General features: G+C 36.9%; 1 protein-coding gene and 1 non-coding gene across 2 annotated transcripts; one reads left to right on the forward strand and one right to left on the reverse strand.

The window, feature by feature from the left end:
• Window positions 1-6,162: 6,162 nt before the first annotated feature.
• On the reverse strand, window positions 6,163-12,752 carry LOC107586504 (3-hydroxyanthranilate 3,4-dioxygenase-like). Its single transcript, XM_016273898.1, has 10 exons — window positions 12,574-12,752; window positions 12,400-12,478; window positions 10,059-10,142; window positions 9,849-9,955; window positions 9,091-9,180; window positions 7,592-7,635; window positions 7,111-7,256; window positions 6,623-6,691; window positions 6,427-6,509; window positions 6,163-6,240 (listed from the first exon to the last, which is right to left on the reverse strand). The coding sequence occupies exons 1-10, from the start codon at window positions 12,660-12,662 to the stop codon at window positions 6,165-6,167; spliced, it is 867 nt and encodes a 288-aa protein (XP_016129384.1). The 5' UTR covers window positions 12,663-12,752; the 3' UTR covers window positions 6,163-6,164.
• Window positions 12,753-19,099: 6,347 nt separating this feature from the next.
• Window positions 19,100-19,193, forward strand: trnai-uau (transfer RNA isoleucine (anticodon UAU)). The gene is made up of 2 exons: window positions 19,100-19,137; window positions 19,158-19,193. It is a non-coding gene; the product is annotated as a tRNA-Ile (tRNA).
• The last annotated feature ends 1,081 nt before the right edge of the window (window positions 19,194-20,274 follow it).

Here is a 20,274-nt window from a genome sequence, read left to right on the forward strand (position 1 = left end):
TTTTTTTTATTATTTCCAGTATAAAATAAACGTATATACTTATAATCATCTCACTTCACTTGCCATATTGAATTAGAGTTTGATGCAGTGCATTATGGGATTTTCTTCACTGCAAATATACAGTATGAATGCAGAGTTGCTTTATAATATGGCAAAATATGGGGTGGGAGAAAATAGATCAAGATTCTCACTTCAACAATTCTGAATCAATCAGAAAACTTTCTGAGCTTGATTCTTGATTCTGAGCTTAGCTAGAGACAACAATATTCTACTTGTAGAACAAACACACACAAAACTAAATGTTTTCCAGACAAGGGCAGGATTTTTCTCTTTTTCTCAGTAATATTGCTCTTTATGTCATAGTCATGTCATAGCAGCGGCAGGTCCAAAAGCAGACGTCTGTCAGTAAATCAATTTACTGTATCAAATTTTTACTGCATTACAAATTGGTCACAAATAATGCCTTTGTAGATCATTTGGAAAGGAAAACACTGAAATACTGGCAGATGCAACCGCACATTGTCAAGCTAAGCATTTCTCATTGCCCATATCCTGTACAATAAAGCCCACAAGTGCCCTTTTACTTTGCTTCAACCATGAGACCTTATGCAAATGTACTTGTTTGATAGATGCTTAAAGCACTCTCAGATACTGAATGCACTTTTATGCACTTGTAATGTGTTTCCTTGTTCCCCTTTATATTTGCTTACGTTTTAAAGCTATATTTAATTATTTAATAATTGCTTATATGAAATTGTTAAGATTTATTATTAATTTACAATTATAAAAAAAAAAAACTTAAGTATGGAAGCCTATTTCGGTCACGTGATAAAAAAAATAAAAAGGTAATTGTGACACAATTGTTACTTTTTTCTCACTAAACTCACAATTCTGAGAAGTCAGAATTGAGCTATATAAATTAAAAGTTTGTATCTCGCAATTCTAAACTGATAACACGCAATTGCGAGATATAAAGTCAGAATTGTGAGACTTTTTTTTCAGAACTAGACTTTATAACTCGCAAATGTGAGTTTATATCTTGCAATTCTGAGAAAAGACAACCTGATCTCATGGCAAATTGTTCAAATTGTTCAAATTTTTGCGAAATCATATGTATTTTACGAGTTCCCCAATTCGTATGAATTTGTATGAATGACCTACCCCTAAACCCGCCTCTAAACCTACCCGTCACTGGGTTCTAGACAAATCGTACAAAATCGTACAAGTGAGGTCGTATGAATTCATATGAATTAGCCATCTCGTAAAATACGTACAAATTGGTCATGAGATAGCATTGGAAAAGAAGTCAAGGTGAAAAAAAAAAATCTAAATTGTGAGATATAAAATGAGACTACTGAGAAAAAAGTTGCAATTACCCTTATTATTATTTTAATCCCGTGGTGGAAATGGCCTTCCATATGTATACATATAGCCTACATACACACACACACACACACGTACATAGTTATTTTAATATAAAAATAAAGAAGCAAATTACAAACCGTAAGACAAATACAATAGATACACATTCAATATTAAATAAACAAATTTTTCTAATACAGTAGGTTTATCATGTATACTTTATTTAACATCTTTTGTTGTTTGATTAACATTAATGAGACAGACAGGTATTTAATTAGGCTGCTGTCCCTTTAAAGGGTTAGTTCACTCAAAAATGAAAATTAGCCCACAAATTACTCACCCTCAAGTCATCCTAGGTGTTTATGACTTCCTTCTTTCAGACGAATCCAGTTGGAGTTATATAAAAAATTGTATTTGATCTTTCAAGCTGTTTAATGCCACTCAGCAGTTGTTGTATGCATCAGTTCAAAAGAAGTTAAATAAAAAGCGCCCATCCATAAAAAAAGTGTCTCACACTGCTCCGGGGGATGAATAAAGGCCTCCTTTAGCAAATTGATGCATTTTTGTAAGAAAAATATCCATATTCAAAACGTAATAATTACTTTAATGTAGCTTGCGCCAACAGTCCTAGACGGAAGCAGCTCCGGGCGGATGACGTATGAGGTCAGTGTTGCGCATGCGCCGGTGAGTCTCGTGAAAACCAACGTTTGTTAACAGGAGCAAAGGAAGCAAAGTTTCATTACTTTAGCAAAGGAAAACCAGTCTCCTCTTGGCTTATATCGAGATTCTCCGACATTCTTCTTTACACATCCTTGTTTTGTACTTCTAATAAGTGACCAGTGTTTTGTTTTGATCTCTCCCCTGCTCTTCCGCGTTCATCACTTCTGAGCGGCACATGCGCAACGCTGACCTCATACGTCATCCGCCCGGAGCTGCTTCCGTTTAGGACTGTTGGCACAAGCTACATTAAAGTGATTATTACGTTTTGAATATGGATATTTTTCTTACAGGAGGCCTTTGTTCACCCCCCGGAGCTGTGCGAAACACTTTTTACTTCTGAAAGAAGAAAGTCATATACACCTAGGATGACTTGAGGGTGAGTAATCTGTGGGCTAATTTTAATTTTTGGGTGAACTAAACATATAAACTGTTTTTCTGTTATTATTATTGCTATGTGCAATCTACCGAAATGTTTTCCTGACATTCAAACTGAGTTTTATCTTCACTTTTGCAAAACTTTTTCATCAGCCTTGGGTTTTGAAGTAAATTTCCCATTCTTTTTTTCCCATGTTTTTTTAAAACATCTTTGTAAAACAGTTCCAAGTCAAAGCAACCAGCTACAAGGTGAATCACAACATCACAAGAGAGAGACAATCCCATAATGGCTTCAACAAAAGAATACACCACTGATTAACAACCTTGTAGCTCACAGTAGGTCTGTCTTTAAAAATTAATAAGTCATCATTAATAATACATTTTTCTTATGGAGAAAATGAATGTGGTTTTTATTTCTGAAACCTGACTGTTTAATTAGCATTGTAGCATTTATCAGGCCTACTTAATACTCTGTCCCAATACAAAGGCATAGATTTTTAGCATGTTCTGTTAAACAGTTTTCATGTGCAGTGAGTTATTATCTGTTTATATTGACTACTTATCTAGCCGTATCTTCAAAGTGTTCCTGATAACGTGTTTTTCGGCTACAAGTGCCGCCAACACCCAGGGAACGGCATATTCGAGCGTCACTAGACCTACGAAGTTATACCTGAATTCTGAATAGTCCCAAGGACAGGCTCCGAACAGCCTGAGCAGAAATCCCCAACTAAACTCCCACAGATAGATTAAGAGAGTGTAGACAGTCAGCCTGACTGGTAGGGGGCAGTGTTTCTGCTGCAGCCTCGCACTTAGGCCCTCCATGAAGAAGATGGCAGAGCTGTAGATAAGAAGCGCCCATAGGCTTGTGTGGCCTGCGAGTCTGTGGTCACGGGTCTAGTACCAATCCCAGGCTGCGGTGAAAGCCAGCTCACAGAGGCACCAATGCAGGCTGTAAATGTACAGTTGGGCGAGAAGTGAGAGGGGTGTGGGTGTGATCTGCCCAGAGACGTCAATGTCTGCGACAACAGAAGGTTTTGTTAGCACAAGTGTACGTACTTGCCTTTAGAGTTTTTTTTTGTTGATTATACTTTATATGATTAACAAGTAAGTAAACCTTTGATGCGATAAAGGTTTGGAGGAAAACAATCCAGACAGTATTACGTGTTCTTCAGTGGAAAGACTAATGTGTTATTTGGCTTCATTATCTGGATGTATAAGACATATTAGTGAAGCACACTTCTGTAATCTCTCACTCAGTCACTTATACAGTAAATAGGGTGATCAGACGTTTCCCGGGACAGTCCGGTATTTCAGCTCTATTTTTAGTGTCCCGATTTATTTTGAAAAAATCAAGTTCTGTCCCGTATTTCAAAATTTCTTTACGACTGGGTGATCAGAGCGAGTAGTAGAAGTGTTCTGTCATGCGAGAACAGACTAGTCAAAGGTAACTAATCTTGTCGTAGAACAAAATTACCATCCAATCACAATTCGTTAACTTGCAGCAAGTGAAGGCGTGACAGGCGGAATCAAGCTGAATGACACACAACATGAAGCGCTCTCTGGGCTGCGCACCCATGCGATCCCAGTTCTGCGATCATTTCTCCTTGCACAATTGTCAAATACACACAGCTGTCAAAATGTCCATCGTGTGGAGTATCTCACGTAAATACAGTCATTTATCGCTTAAGTGAACGTAAGCAGGTGGGTCAAAACCGGATTATGTGTCAGTATATTACATTCATTCGGTCTTAAAGGGTTAATAACTGCCACTACAGGCAAGAATGGTTGGCACAATACCAAAATTCCGGCTTTGGTATGAAACCAGCTCTGGTACCTCAGCAATGTTACCTTAGGCAGCAAATTATCAGCCTTGCACAAGTGTTGGAATAAAAGTGTCAGGTCTACAGGCTCACCCTTTCCGTTTGCTCTGTTTATTATGCCATGTTTCACTTCTACAGCCCTGCTTTTCAACTAATTGAGGGCAGTGAACCGCATCTCACATGTTTACCTCCATTTCTATCACAGTGTGGCCAAGTGTGCTGGATAGCTGCCAAATATACTGGCTCACTTTAACCACACATTACCTAACACTACGTTAGCTTTTATGCTTTATAAAACTGCTGAGTAGCAGCACATTGTTGTCAGGCACCAAAATTGGCAGCACCATTCCATTTTACATTTTTGATACCTAGAGTACCAACAGTGTAGCCAGTCAGTTACGTATGACAGTTTTATGAAATTAATTTAGGTTTGACGCAATAGGAAAGATATGCGTTAGATATTTAAAAAAATTTAATTAAATCAAGCAATAGTACTAATTATGATGCAGACTTACTATCACTTTCATTGTATTTAAAAACCTTTTCAAGAGTTTTTTTTTAATCGACTTGCGCTTTGTCATGTATAGTGTTTAAAGCGATTTAAGAGCTTAGTTTCTTTAAAGGTGCCATAGAATGCATTGATACAATATTTTAAATTGTTCTCTGATGTCCCCAGAGTGTGTATGAGAAGGTTTATCTCAGAATACCCCACAGATAATTTTTTTATAGCTTGTTGAATTTGCCACTTTTAGGGTATGAGCCAAAACGCGCTGTTTTTTTTGTTTGTCCCCTTTAAATGCAAATGAGCTGGTGCTCCCTCCTCCCTATTCAGAATAGTGCGGAGCTTCAAGAGCTCATGCTCGCGGGCATACCGGTGTTACGGTTTAACTGGTGGTGACCGTGTTACTGACCTCACATTGCTTCCAAATGCAATTTTTAACTACCACATTCCTATTTACGATCATTCTGGTAGCACGTGAAGGCAGCATTAGTGAAAACAGGCAGAGACAATGCTAGCTTTAGCAACATTAGCCTTACAGAGAGCTAAGAAGCTCTTTTGGACAACAAAATATGACGGGTAATGCTTACTGTGTCTGGAGTCTGCATGTTTGCACACGAACTCCAGCGCTGAACTGACCCTCGTTTGTGAGGCAGTTCGGCGTAAAAGGTTAGCATAAATGGTCACATAGAGCGTCACAAATGGGCGGGACTTTCCCCGAGTATGACGTCATAGTAGTGAGAAATCTGGAACTGCTAGTGTGGAGAGACTGTTTATGATTTATTGGGATTATAAAACAATGAGTGGGTGGATTTTTACCATTATAGGCTGGTTGTTTTCACACACTGCGGCCACACAACTGTGTTCAAACACCTTATAAAAGTTATTTTTGCATTCTATGGCACCTTTAAGGCCTAATGGGGAAGTCGTGGCCTAACAGGTTAGAGAGTCGGACTCGTAACCCAAAGGTTGTGGGTTCGAGTCTCGTACCGGCAGGGATTGTAGGTGGGGGGAGTGAATGTATAGCACTCTCTCCCACCTTCAATACCACGACTGAGGTGCCCTTGAGCAAGGCACCGAACCCCCAACTGCTCCCCAGGCGCCGTAGCAAAAAAAAGGCTGCCCCCTGCTCCGGGTGTGTGTGCACTTTGGATGGGATAAATGCAGAGCACTAATTCCAAGTATGGGTCACCATCCTTGGCGTCATGTCATGTCACTTTCACTTTAATACAAGGAACATAGTTTTGTCTAATAATGTGTGAATATTATGATTATTGTGAACATTATACTGCGCTGGTACATAATAAAAACTGCATTCGAAAGAGTGTCGTTATTAAAACCGTTGATACATTTGTTCCTAAAGAAGTGCTCATGTGTGTTGATGTGTCTCAGTAGGGTCTCTTCCGTTCTGGGTCTTGGGCAACATACAAAGCGACACAATCTTGTGATCGTTTCCACTGATACCTAAAGAAGCCCACACACAAACACAGTGGTGTTAACAAGCAGTTACCGTCTTTCACACACACACTGGCATAAATACTTACTCAACTGGTTTTCTGTCTCTGAGATTTCTTATCCCTCGCAAACAGTTCAGTCACTTAGCAATTATTAGACTATTAACACAAATGCTCATATGAATAGCACACTCACTCTGTCTCTCCAAAAATAAGAAAACAATCCCCTATGGACAGGTTGTACTCCTTGCCATTCATGAAGATGCTGGAGGACCCCTCCTAAATAAAATACAACAAAAAATAGGAAAAGGAAAGTTTAAGACTGAAATAAACATGAAGGACAGAGGGAACATAAAAAAGATTACTGAATGAAGAATGGTGTAATGTGTTACCAGTTGCCAGATCCAGCCATCAGTTTTTCTCCTAGAGGTTCCAGATGTCCCAGGACCAAAGAGAAACGTCTAATGGGCAGAAAGTCAGCACATGCATTATTGCCAAAGCTCCATCCATTCATCCATCTATATAGACTTTCTCAGAAGTCAAATCTAAGACCCATTTCTCAATACTTGCACAACTGTAAATCAGTAACTTGTTTTCTTGCTACTCTTGCATGAGTTAAGCAAAATTTTACAGGACACAAATGTGTGAACCTAGTTAGAAAGTACTAAGGTTCAAGTTGCAGAAGTTCTGTTTCCTGTTCTTGTAATGGTTGAGTCCATTTGACAGACAGGCTCTGTCTCCCTCCACCTTATGCACACATCGATACTTTGCTGATGGGGAACTCCTCACAGTCAGACCTCTGATTAATGACCAGGATCTTATCTGACTGACTCCTGCAGGAAGTAGGACTGATTGGTTTAGCTAGGCTTCTTCTCCTCACCTCAGTCTCAAACTGTGCTCCAAACATATCCACCGGCTGACCACTGGCCAGGGCAGGCTTCTGCTTGTCCATCCACTCTCTGAAGCAGAACGGTGCCATCACCTTCATTGTGTTTAGTGGGTATGGGGTTGGCTTGATGGGTTCAGCTGCAAAAATTAAACGGTTACTGAATGCACAGAAATTTTAAATATAAGAACTATGTACAAGTAAGCTCAGCATACTGCCTTTGTTTGAAATCTGTTCTGATGAAGAACGTAAATTTTCCAGAAATGTTCATTTTGGGTGAACTGCCTTTAAGGTATCATGAGGCCTGACACTGACATTACTTATATTATTACATAAAACCTTCAGCTATAGAGAAGGACAAATCATTTGTACAGAAGACTCCTAAACAACAGCACTATACAGTAATGGCATGTTAAATGTAAGGGTATTTCACCTTGTTTCATCATGCAACAGTAAAGTGAACAACTGCATTTACCTGGATCAGGCTTTCCTGTTTTATTCTGTTTGGAATCCATAAACCTGACATATACAAATGCAACTCATTATTTGTATGTACATGCACATGCATTCAAAATTGAGAAGACTGAGGTACCCCAGGGCTTATACTGCATATGTATTTTAATGCCTAATTATAGTGACTGCAATAAATCTATTTTTGTTCTATTATTCGTTAGAATTACATTTTAAATTCATTATAAAGTATTCGGCTGCAGGCAAACCCCTATAAAAGTGCATATTTGCTACATGTAAACTATGAAGGCAACAAAATTACATGTAAATTACATTTACCGCCATATTTGGTTTTATCCTGATACAGATGAATATACAAACCATTTTGCTATCTGTATTTGGATAAAGCGTATATTTATATACTGTATATATTAGATTAGATTTCTGGATCATGTGACACTTAAAGGGTTAGTTCACTCAAAAATGAAAATTGTGTTATAAATTTTGCACCCTCATGTCGTTTCAAACCCGTAAGACCTTCGTTCATCTTCGGAACACAAATTAAGATATTTTTGATGGAATCTGAGAGCTGTCTGACCCTGCATAGACAGCAATGCAACTGAAATGTTCCCAAGTCCAGAGACGTAGCAAGGAGATCTTTAAAATAATCGATGTGACATCAGTGGTTCATCTGCAATTATACGAAGCTACGAGAATACTTTTTGTGTGCAAAAGAAAAAAAATAACACCTTTATTCAACAATTCATCTACTCTGCATCAACCTGGTACCATTTTGGAGAATATCCGCTGGATGTAAACAGCGTATGCTGTTCTGTGTCAGCTGCGTCACGCCGGATCTGTTTCCTACGTTGTTGTGATTTGATCTGAACGGATACAGTGTATCCGTGTGACGCAGCTGACACAGAACAGCATACGCTGTTACGTTGCATATGCAATAGCATACGTTGTTTAGTCCAGCTGATACTCTCCAAAATGGGTGATGCGGAGGAGACAAATTGTTGAATAAAGTCGTTATTTTTTTTCTTTTGAGCACAAAAAGTATTCTCGTAGCTTCGTATAATTGCAGAAGAACCACTGATGTCACATGGATTCTTTTACAGATCTCCTTGCTACGTTTCTGGACTTGGGAACATTTCAGTTGCGTTGCTGTCTATGCAGGGTCAGACAGCTCTCAGATTCCATCAAAAATATCTTAATTTGTGTTCCGAAGATGAACGAAGGTCTTACGGGTTTGAAACGAAATGAGGGTGAGTTATTAATGACAGGAATTTCATTTTTGGGTGAACTAACCCTTTAAGACTGGAGCAATGGCTGCTGAAAATTCAGAATTAGTTTTAAAATATATAAATATATTGTATTCAAGTACAATTTAAAATTGAAATTAAAAACGAATAAAATAGTTGCAAGAATATTTAACAATATTATTGTTTGCACTGTATTAAACATAACATATTAAGTCAATCTCCACAGAACATGAGGGTTAAAAGCAAATAATAAACGTACTCTTTGATGATGGGAATAAGTTGGGTTCCCAGGTTCTCACAGTAGAACCAACGTTCAAACAAGACATCTGTACTATTATCCACAAAGTACCTAGCAGAAGGGAAATGAAACCATCTTTTGTCACACACATCTTTTATCTTTTATTCCACAATCTAGCAGCATCTAATAGCACATCAATAACTGGTCTGGTTTGGCTCAGTTACAAAATCAGACACCAGAAGATTGCAGAGAACGGTTTGGACTGCCGAGAGGATTATTGGTGCTCCCCTGCCCACCCTTTAAGAACTGTATACATCCAGAATGAGGAAAAGGGCTCAGAAATAACCTTATATTTATTTGTTACCACCTACATCCTAGTACATCCCCGCATCTCATTCTATTCTATTCATATTCTATCATCTATAGCACAACTGTACATACAATGTATTTTATTTTTGTCTATTTATATTTACATATGTGTATTTTTTATTCTCATCTTTTATTGTCTGTGTGTTGTTGTCTCTGTGTACTGGAAGCTTGTGACACTAAAACAAATTCCTTGTATGCGCAAGCATACTTGGCAATAAAGCTCTTTCTGATTCTGATTCTAAATTGTAGTCCAGGTAAATGCACAGTAACATCAACAGGCAAGTGTATGATCTTGAGGTCACAAGTAATTGATCCCAATGCGTGTTGTTGGAGTTGACTTAAGAGTATGGTTAGTGGACAGGCAGACGAAATGTAGGATGGATGTGTCTGGGAGAAGTATCCCATGGTACCTGAGGCCATCTGTCTCAGAGCGAAGCCTCCTCCTCTCCACGACCAGCCCTACTGTGTTTGCGTATCTCTGAGGAGAGTGGGGAATCCGTGCTGGAAGCAGGAACATCTGAGAATAGCAGCAATATATAAAATATCTTTATAGAATAAAATGGCTTGACATGAATACAGTCTGTCAGACAAGCACTGAGACAAATCCAGATGATTCTCACCTCTCCTTCTCGAATGTGTATGTCTTTATGCTTGCCGTTCTCTATCACTTTCAAAACCATGTCACCCCTCACCTGGTAAAAGAGCTGCGACACAAAGGCAAATAAAACAGGAAGTCAGTGAGAGGAATATTAGTGTTCTGTGAACTGGATAACACATTTTTTAGCTTTCCTTGTTTGCCTTTGTTTGAAATCATCAGCCTTGTAACTTTGATCTGTATTACAAATGTAGTGCTGTTGTGCCAGAAACTCTTTTTCTGCAAGTGCGATTTTATTTATAGCCTTGGAATGAAACTTCATGGGGCGCGTTTCTTCTTCCAGAGAAAATCTATATCATTCAACCCTGTGAACTGTCTCTGATTTAACAGTTTTACTGTTAGACCTTTACAAAGCCTAAATTACACTCAACAGAAAACTTATGTAAGATATTGTGCCTCATAAGTAAACTCTCCTCATGTGTGGAATATCTAGAGCAAATATAGCCACGACTCAGATGGTTTGCACTGACCTCTAGTGACTAAGATTAAAACATTAACCAATGAACAGTCCTTACGGGCTAAACCAAACTAGGTCATTTTTTAAAGGTGTATTATTGTGAGATGCTCAGCACGAGTCAATTCTAGTAATTTCCTGCTGTTGTTTGATTTGGAAATGTGCCACTGTAAAGGTGCTATATAAATTATTTTTAATGCCATGCAGAAACTCTGTTTTTCTGCCACTGAAATAGGTGTCATTTACACATTTAAATGTATTCATTTATAAATGTATTCATTTCTTACAAATAAGAAATGCAACTTATCCCAGAGAAATGCTGCAATTTAAAGTTTCAAAATTGCTCAAAGAAGTACAGAGCAGAGATGAACGTGAGGGACAATAGTGGGAAAAAATAAGAGAGAGAGGGGGAGAGAGAGAGAGAGAGAGAGAGAGAGAGAGAGAGAGAGAGCTCAAAAAGTGATTCCTCGCTAGGGTTTTTATCTAAAACCGTGTGGGCCACATTCTTTCAGTGTCTCATAAGTCTGGATAATCCACATGCAGTGTGACTGGGCCTGTCTAAGTGCCAGTTCAGGAAAAAACAGGATTATGATCCACTCAAGAAGCACGCAGTACTATCTGCTATTCGTATCACTTATCTGGTCTAAAGTGGATTTAGAAATCACTTTTGAGAGAGAGAGAGAGAGAGAGAGAGAGAGAGAGAGAGAGAAGGCAGTAGTTAAAACTTTTTAAAGAAATAAGCTAAGATTGTCTTGATTTATTTTTTTCTAAATAAATAAATCATTAAAACTAGTTTTCTGTTTGTAAATCATGCTGACATTGGATTGGCTGGCATGTCATTGGAGGGCGGGGCTTTTGAGAAATGAAGTGTGGGTAAAGTTACCAAAATGCTAAAAGTTAGCAAAATGACTGACACCTTTAATTACCATAATATTACGCATGATATCATAATCAGCGTCTTAATGTTGATCTTGTGCAGGTTGTTATGTATTTTACTTTTATTGGTGGCATTATCTCTCCAGTTGCCACGCTTGCTTTTCTTGGCAAATAAGCGTCAAAGTCTACCGCCTGTCTTTACTGTTGTAAAGGTATTCCAAAACTGTAATGCAGCTAAAAATGTAATTAATTAATAAAAAAATTAAAAAACTTTTCACACAGACTTTGTCCCCATTAAAAAATGCTAAGTGTATTTGGAAAACTACTGCAGTCCATGTAGTGCAATGTAAGCCATTCGGTTTTGTGGTGCAAATCCCAAAGAATAACTAACAAGTTGAGAGCTTCAAAGCAGGTGTAGAAAATCATGCTGTCAATATCAGATCATCTTTGATTATTAGTTATGCACTCTTGTCCTATTCCTCTTCTTTTCCTGGAAAGTGTAATCCCACAGCTGCTGAGCCTAAAGCACTAACCTTTAGTGAAGATCATGGCTAATTCTGTTCTTATCACCTGTTAGCCTTCTCGGGTCTAATTCCCAGAATACAGTGCAGTTAATCAAAATAAAAAAGCAACTCAGCTACACTCTTAAAAATAAAGGTGCTTCACGATGCCATAGAAGAACCTTTTTGTCTAAATGGTTCCATAAAGAACCTTTAACATCTGAAGAACCTTTCTGTTTCACAAAAGGTTCTTTGTGGTGAAAGAAGGTTCTTCAGATTACAAAAAGTAAGAAAGAGATGGTTCTTTAAAGAACCTTTGGCTGAATGGTTCTTTGTGGAACCAAAAATGGTTCTTCTATGGCATCGCTTGAAGAACCTTTTGAAGCACCTTTATTTTTAAGAGTGTATTCTTAATAAATGAACATGTCATGTTAATTTGTAATATTATCTCATGTGTTACATGAATAGCACCTCACCTCTTCCCCTTCTTCAATGTGATAATCCTTCCTTACATTTGGACCACCAACATACATAATATTCAGTTGATAAAAGAACCTAAAACACAATGTAAAGATAAGGCTTGTGTTTTTTTGTGAGTATATAGTATAAGGCATGTTTTTGTTTGTTTATGAAAGATAAGTTTAACTCACATTAATTTGTTGCATACAGGTGGTAGAAATGAACTCTCATTTTCAGCAATCCACTTGTCAATGTTGACATGAAGAGACTGGTTGGTCATTTTTCACTAATTTCAGAATACAGCAAGATTCTTGCAATAATCTGTCTGAGTAGGCAACAACTTTCTCAGCGGTGGTTTATTCCATCAGGAAATTCGTGACAAACTACCTTTGAGTTATTGAATAATGGGGGCGGTGCTCATACATGCAGTATGTGACCGTGAGGTTGAAATCCATGTTTACGCAGCAGTAACCTATATCAGTGCTGACAGTGCAGCATAAACCTGCATTTCAATATAGAGACCATTGATTTACAGGCTTTTGTGTAGAATAAGTTCTGCATTTGCATGTAAATGACTTAGTTCTGATGGTCCAGCAGGTTCATGACCCGCTTCACCAGTCCATCTTAAGTTAAATACACTGAAACCCTGAGATAAATTAAAAAATGCAATCAAATTTTGATATTGGGCCTAAGACATCCACTACCCCCATTCAATATCCAAAATTAAATGCACAAAACTAATTCATTTATTATATAAAACATTCATCAAAACATATTCAAATACCAACATTCAAACAGATATTCTCACATTTTGAGTGATTTTAAAGGTTGTGTCGGATCAAAAAAAACAAACAAACAAACAAATATTGCTGTGAATTAATTTTGTCACTTAGTAAAAGCTGTTTAAATTAGTGCAGGTTAAAGGAGATTATTTCATTCTCAAAACCATGAACAAAATTAAATGAATGAATGAATGGCTTTGTCAAATTTGAGAGGTTCTGCAGAAAGAAGGCAGACGTTTTTGTGCTTTTTTGTTTGGATGATCAGATCCTAAAAAAATTGATGGCTGGACATTTGTGAGAATGTAGCAAGCAATTGAATATATATATGGCTGCAGCATCCTGACGATGTTTGGATGATGCAGTTGCACGATTTCTGCACTATTTCATCCTGTAGCTCGTCTCGGTGGAGTTTAATGAGCTGTTTAAAACAATTTCCTTACTATCAAAATATAATAAAAATAATAATAAAACAATGGCTCATAAACCAGGACACATTCAAAAAAAGTGAAAGTGAAACTGTCTACCTCAGTAACCTTATACATAACCTCTTGTAAACAGAAACTGGTGTAATGTTCAGATTCTAACGGATTCTAATGAATATGTGAATATATACCTGTACCACATATTAACGCTTTAACGCATTATTAATTACTCAGAGTTGACAAATCTTTCTTTTCCTTCTGTTAGACGTGATGTTTTCATAATTAACTTCATACAGTAGTTCTGTACATTTCCACTGAAATCCATCATTTTAATAATAAGCAAACCATATACATATAGAAATATATTGTTCAAATATTGTAATTGTGACCACAGTCTCAAAATTATATATCTGAAATGTGAACCATTTAAAAACTTACCAGACTGAAGGTAAAGTTATAGCGCTGGATACAAATAGGAAGTGTTATGAATTCAGTGATAGACTCTGATACTTAATTCCTCATTTATCATTTGCAGAGAATGCACAACGTTTGCTAGTCATCTTACATCAAACTGAACATGTGCCTTGCTAGAAGACAATGGGTTAAAGCAGAAATGCAAAGTACAGATCTTAGATAAAAGATGCTGGAAGTACATGCTGAGAGTGATAGTGTTAAAACACAAGTAGTGATTTCTGCCATCAGTAACACAAACAAATGAAGCTTCATAGCATGATTTATTCATTTATTTATATACTCTGTATGTTATATACAAGCAGTCTTAAAAACATACATTTGTAATTTTCACTTCAATGTATGCATTTCATGTGTATCTTGTAGCTGTAGTTTAGACAGATACTGTATATGAACACAGATTTGATGGCCTTGTCACCATGACTTTTCTGTAAATTGAAAGGATAACCACTTCTCCTTTTGCCACAAGTAGGCGTGCCTCTATAGCTTCCCTGGGATCGCTAAATGGCTGACTGATATTGAGCCACTGAGAAAAGTGAGAGGTTTCAAACAAAAAGTGTAAATCATACAAAACCCAACTAAAATGGTAATAAAATAGTTTGCCCGTTGACCAACACATGGTACTTTTTCACATTGTCACAATTTATTCAGATGTATTACTTTATCTAAGTGTTAATGCACTGATCTAAATGCTTTCAGAATGATTAAGATCCCTGAAACCTGAGAATGTACGAATATGGAAAAGCAAGAAACGGAACAAAAAGAGAGAGGCTGGTAACACACAAATAGAGATGTGTTTATATTAGAAAAATTGAGGAAGAAGCCAGTTAAAATGGGAAGAGAGCATAAAGGGCACAAAAATAAATATGCATGCCAAATAAATGGGACATTTATTCGGAGCTCAGAACAATAGCTGCAGTTTTCAGAATGCAGGGTGTTTGGTGGAAGAGGAGAAGCCATGTAGGGAGTGTGCGTCAGTAGACATTGAAGAGTCAAAACTGGAAAGCATCCTGAAAAATAACTTAAACTGAAATGAACCCACAGCCTACCGGAGTTATTTCTGTTGTCATGTTATTTCATCACTGCGGCTTATTTGCATCACCCTGACAGCTCCTCTACCCCATTATTTTCTGGCTGCCGCGTTCACTTTTATATATAGAAGACCATTCATTTTAGAAGTTGAATTAAAGAGATGGGTTTCAGCAAAGGTTGTGAATTTCATCTTTTAAATTTATTTAAATCATTCATTTTAAAGTGGTGAACATGATTGTCTGGTGAACATCTCCTTCTCTGGGGAAATGGTGATGTTTTTATCAGTGTAGATGCGGACAGATCTGGACCAACTGATTTGTTTGATAAGCCAATGTAATTTATATTGATAAAAGACCTGCATGGCAACCCCAGAAGACCTTTCTCAAACAAATAAACAACGAGTGAGACTTTGAGTTCATAATGTAGCCTTTTAGGTGACAGATTACTCAAGAAGTAAACCGGGCTGTATTAAAGGAACGTGACTTGATGGGCAGTGCATATTTTCTCATAAAATACCTTATATGGCACTTGAGTTTGTCATTCTCATCTGGAAATATTACAATATCGCCCTAGAATTAGGCTACTCCCGCTTTCACTTATTTAGCTGTAGCTTTGGTTGTAAACACTAGTGAGAAACGTTTCACAGAAAGTAAATGACCTATAGAGGGAGCTAGAGTATTCACAATAATTTCTACCTAACGTTACCTACACCCTTAACGATTCGAAACGTAAGTGCACTAACGGTACCGTATGCAGTGTTGCCAATTTGGGGATTTTGTAGCCAAATTTAGCTACTTTCTCATTGTAGCTGCGACTTTTTTAAATTTTTTGCGACAAGGAGCTATTTTAGCTATATTTAAATAAAACTAGCGATTTTTTTTGGAGATTTTGTTATTTTTTTACTTGGCCACACCCTGCCGTAGGCTCGTGACCGCTCACGTTTGCTCTCAATCATGCCAATGAGTCTGCGCAGAACACACCAGTACGCCACGCCTGCCATGACGCACACCACAATTTCATTATAAGCATCAATCAAGATGGCGGAGAAATAATGAACATCTTTTAACCACGGACACAAAAGTTATACCACAATTCATGCACAGTCATGTCAACCAGATACTGAGAGAGACACACAGTGCATCATCGTGTCATGTGTGCTGGGATGCATATATATATATATATATATATATATATTTACTTTCCTTTACCTTTACCAAATTTACCTGTATTTACTTTGTTTTCATATTTGGCGACTTTTTGTGAAAAATGGAGACTTTTGAGGGTGGTTCTAGAGATTTTCTGAGGGAGGGGTTTGGCAAAACTGACCGTATGGTAAAACCATAGACTGCATAAAAACCAGTGTTGCCAACTTAGCAATTTTGTTGCTAAATTTAGCAACTTTTCAGACTTCCCTAGTAACTTTTTCTTCTAAAAGCACCTAGCAACAAATTTAGCAATTTTAAAAAATTGATTTGGCAACCTTTAGCAACTTTTGATAAGTGACTCATTTTCCATCCAAATTACACAAAAAGAGGACACCACAGATGCCTAGCAGTACACAAATCACATTAATTGAGTTAGCTGCTATTTGCAATTGTTCAATTTAATAATAATAATAATAATTGAATAATTTGATAATTGAATAATTGTTCATTTATGATACACTTTGTTAGTAGCTTGTACCTGCGATATTGTTGATCAGTTAGTATACTGTAAGAAAATGGAAAATCTTTCAGGACATTCTCCATCATCCATTGTAACCCTGTAACCCGAAAACACAATGCGTAATTTAAAATGCAGGTAAAAAACCATTACGGAAAATTTCATATTAACATTGTAGATTGTGCCTTATTTTCACAGACTTTTCTTAGAGTGTAGCATGCTGACTAACTACTAATACACTGCTTAAAGCATATTAATTGAGAATGTGTAGAATTACAAGTTTACTAGCTATTAAAAAAACTTAAATTGAAATCCTTAAAAAATGTGTACGTTTTTCAATAATTCAATGTATTTAAAAATACAGTTATTTATATTTTTATATTATATTATGCATTATTTTACAAACAAATCTAAATTAACATATATAACATATATTTTTTGCTGAGATTTGACGATGTGACAATTTTGCGTCGTGATTGCGCAATGACATCACAACGTCATTTAGCAACTTCTAGCAACAAATCGACCTTCCTTTAGTAGGGATGGGCGATACCACTTATTTTGTTTTCGATACGATACCGATATTTTTCAAGGCAGTATCATCGATATCGATTCGATACTTCTGAACTAAACTTTTAAATTATGAAATTACTAAGAGTAAAATGGGTAATGATAAGCACTTAACTTTATGTTGAAAACGCATTTTAACATTCAATATGCCTTAATTGTAACTTATTTTTCAAATATGTTTTTTGTTTACACATGATTCAAATCTATAAATGCTACAGTTGAACTACGGTCACTTTAGTAAAACCATGGTTCATTTTCATAAGGGACTGCCAGTGACCGGCTGTTGCATGCATAAAATGTAACTTTTTTATTCTGACAGTGTATGATTTCTATTAACATTACAGAATAGAACATGATCAATATTATCTTTCAACGTTCAATTTAAATAACTGTAATTGCACAAACTATGTAGGCTACAATTTGACAGTTTGTTTATTGTGAAATAACTCTGTCCTCTGATAAGCATTGTTCAGGGCTGCCGTTCCCAAAAGCTTTAATGCTTTCTTATGATACTTTTGGGATCAGCAGCACTGTTTGAATGCACTGTCAGAAGTGAGTGAACGCTCTCTGTGATTGATTAGTTCTGTCTTGCAACACTTGCGTGTCCAGATGAGCAGGAAAGTAGTTCTATCCTACACAATTACTCGCTAACAAAGGTTATTCATCCAATTCAATGCATATTGTATAATTTTTTTTGTTTGTTAAATTAACAAAATCACTGGTAAATAAAACACACCTTAGTATCGATATTTTTCCTTGCCTTGCCTAGTATTGATATTTTTTGTTTGAGTATCGATACTTTTTGTTTGATTTGTTTGAGTATCGAGATATATCGATACTCGCGGCAGTATTGATATATCGATACTTTTTGTTTGAGTATCGAGATATATCGGCAGTATCGATACTTTTTGTTTGATTTATTTGAGTATTGAGATATATCGATACTCGCGGCAGTATCGATATATCGATACTTTTTGTTTGATTTGTTTGAGTATCGATATCGATATACTTTGGATCTATACGCCCATCCCTATCCTTTAGCAACTTTCTCTGAAAATGAGTTGGCAACACTGATAAAAACATGCTAGGTCAGTAAGAGTTTTGCTAAAAGTGTCCCTGAGTTACTAACCAAGCAATATATAAGTAGTATATGTGAGCAAATTTGTATTTTTAATTGTTGGGACGGGGTAGAACAGAGGTGCATTGTAAAAACCCATTCACTATTGTTCAGTATTAGGTTCGTAACAGGCACATTTTTCACTGAAGCATAAACATATCTATTACAAATGTGAAATTGGGGAAATGCAGCTTGTTTCATATTATAGTGGTGTTTTTGTAAGAACAATCTCATGTTGTTGACAATCTGCCGTTAGCTCTCTTGCTAATCATTAGCGTGAAATAGTACAAACTGCTATATTCAGAGAGCACATTACTATCATTCAACACAACGCATTTAATGCTTAACACTATCAAAAATCGATGCAAATGATTTCTTAACTAAGTTACCCTACTAAATCGATATAGCGTACTAACGTTACTGCTTCTGCATCTGTTTTCACTAACTTACACAAAAGCTAAAAACAGGTGAGAAATTAAACAACTGGCTGCAGGGAAAACGTACCGTTCAGTGGTACCATCAGAATATAATTTTCGTCAGTCAATCAATAAATACTCAAGTCACGGTGGGGAAAAAAAGCATTTAGAAGTATCTGAGATATAGTATTGACTGAATGAGAGAGCTTGAGGTCATATAGCCAACTGCAGCCAATGTGAGCGAAGCTCCAGTGGCGCAATCGGTTAGCGCGCGGTACTTATACAGCAGTACGTTGCAGAGCAATGCCGAGGTTGTGAGTTCGAGCCTCACCTGGAGCAGTGTTTTTGTGTTAACTCATCTGTTTAGCTGTGCATTTATTGAATGAGCACTGTGCGATGTCCGAACTGATTGCACTATATTATATGTATAATCGTTTTCTTAAATTCATTTTAAACCTCTTAAATCAAATTTTAAAAAAATAATAATTTTCAAAGTTTTTAAATTCCTTGTTTTATTGTTGTGATTATTGTTTTTATTTTATTTTATGTAAAGCACTTTGAATTACCATTGTGTATGAAATGTGCTATAAAAATAAACTTGCCTTGCCTTGCCTAGTATTGATATTTTTTGTTTGAGTATCGATACTTTTTGTTTGATTTGTTTGAGTATCGAGATATATCGATACTCGCGGCAGTATCGATATATCGATACTTTTTGTTTGATTTGTTGCCTTGCCTAGTTATATCGATACTCGCGGCAGTATCGATACTTTTTGTTTGATTTGTTTGAGTATCGAGATATATCGATACTCGCGGCAGTATCGATATATCTATACTTTTATTTGAGTATCGAGATATATCGATACTCGCGGCAGTATTGATATATCGATACTTTTTGTTTGAGTATCGAGATATATCGGCAGTATCGATACTTTTTGTTTGATTTATTTGAGTATTGAGATATATCGATACTCGCGGCAGTATCGATATATCGATACTTTTTGTTTGATTTGTTTGAGTATTGAGATATGGGAAGTCGTGGCCTAATGGTTAGAGAGTCGGGCTCATAACCCAAAGGGTGTTGTGGGGGGAGTGAATGTACAGCACTCTCTCCCACCTGCAATACCACGACTGAGATGCTCTTGAGCAAGGCACCGAACCCCCAACTGCTCCCCGGGTGCCGCAGCATAAATGGCTGCCCACTGCTCTGGGTGTGTGTTCACGGTGTGTGTGTGTTCACTGCTGTGTGTGTGCACTTTGGATGGGTAAATGCAGAGCACTAATTCCGAGTATGGGTCACCATACTTGGCCACACGTCACTTCACATCACATCACATTATATATCGATACTCGCGGCAGTATCGATACTTTTTGTTTGAGTATCGAGATATATCGATACTCGCGGCAGTATCGATATATC

This window comes from Sinocyclocheilus grahami, unplaced genomic scaffold (genome assembly GCF_001515645.1).
Source record: "Sinocyclocheilus grahami isolate Dianchi unplaced genomic scaffold, SAMN03320097.WGS_v1.1 scaffold82.1, whole genome shotgun sequence".
Lineage (NCBI taxonomy): Eukaryota > Metazoa > Chordata > Actinopteri > Cypriniformes > Cyprinidae > Sinocyclocheilus > Sinocyclocheilus grahami.

What these genes read in the sequence shown, in the direction of transcription:
- LOC107586504 (XM_016273898.1), bottom strand. Translation starts at nt 12,662, where the DNA reads ATGACCAACCAGTCTCTTCATGTCAACATTGACAAGTGGATTGCTGAA. An exon ending in TACACATTCGAGAAGGAGAG is followed by an intron (nt 9,956 to 10,058) that starts GTGAGAATCATC and finishes TGCTATTCTCAG; the next exon opens with ATGTTCCTGCTTCCAGCACG. An exon ending in GAGCACAGTTTGAGACTGAG is followed by an intron (nt 6,692 to 7,110) that starts GTGAGGAGAAGA and finishes TCTGCCCATTAG; the next exon opens with ACGTTTCTCTTTGGTCCTGG.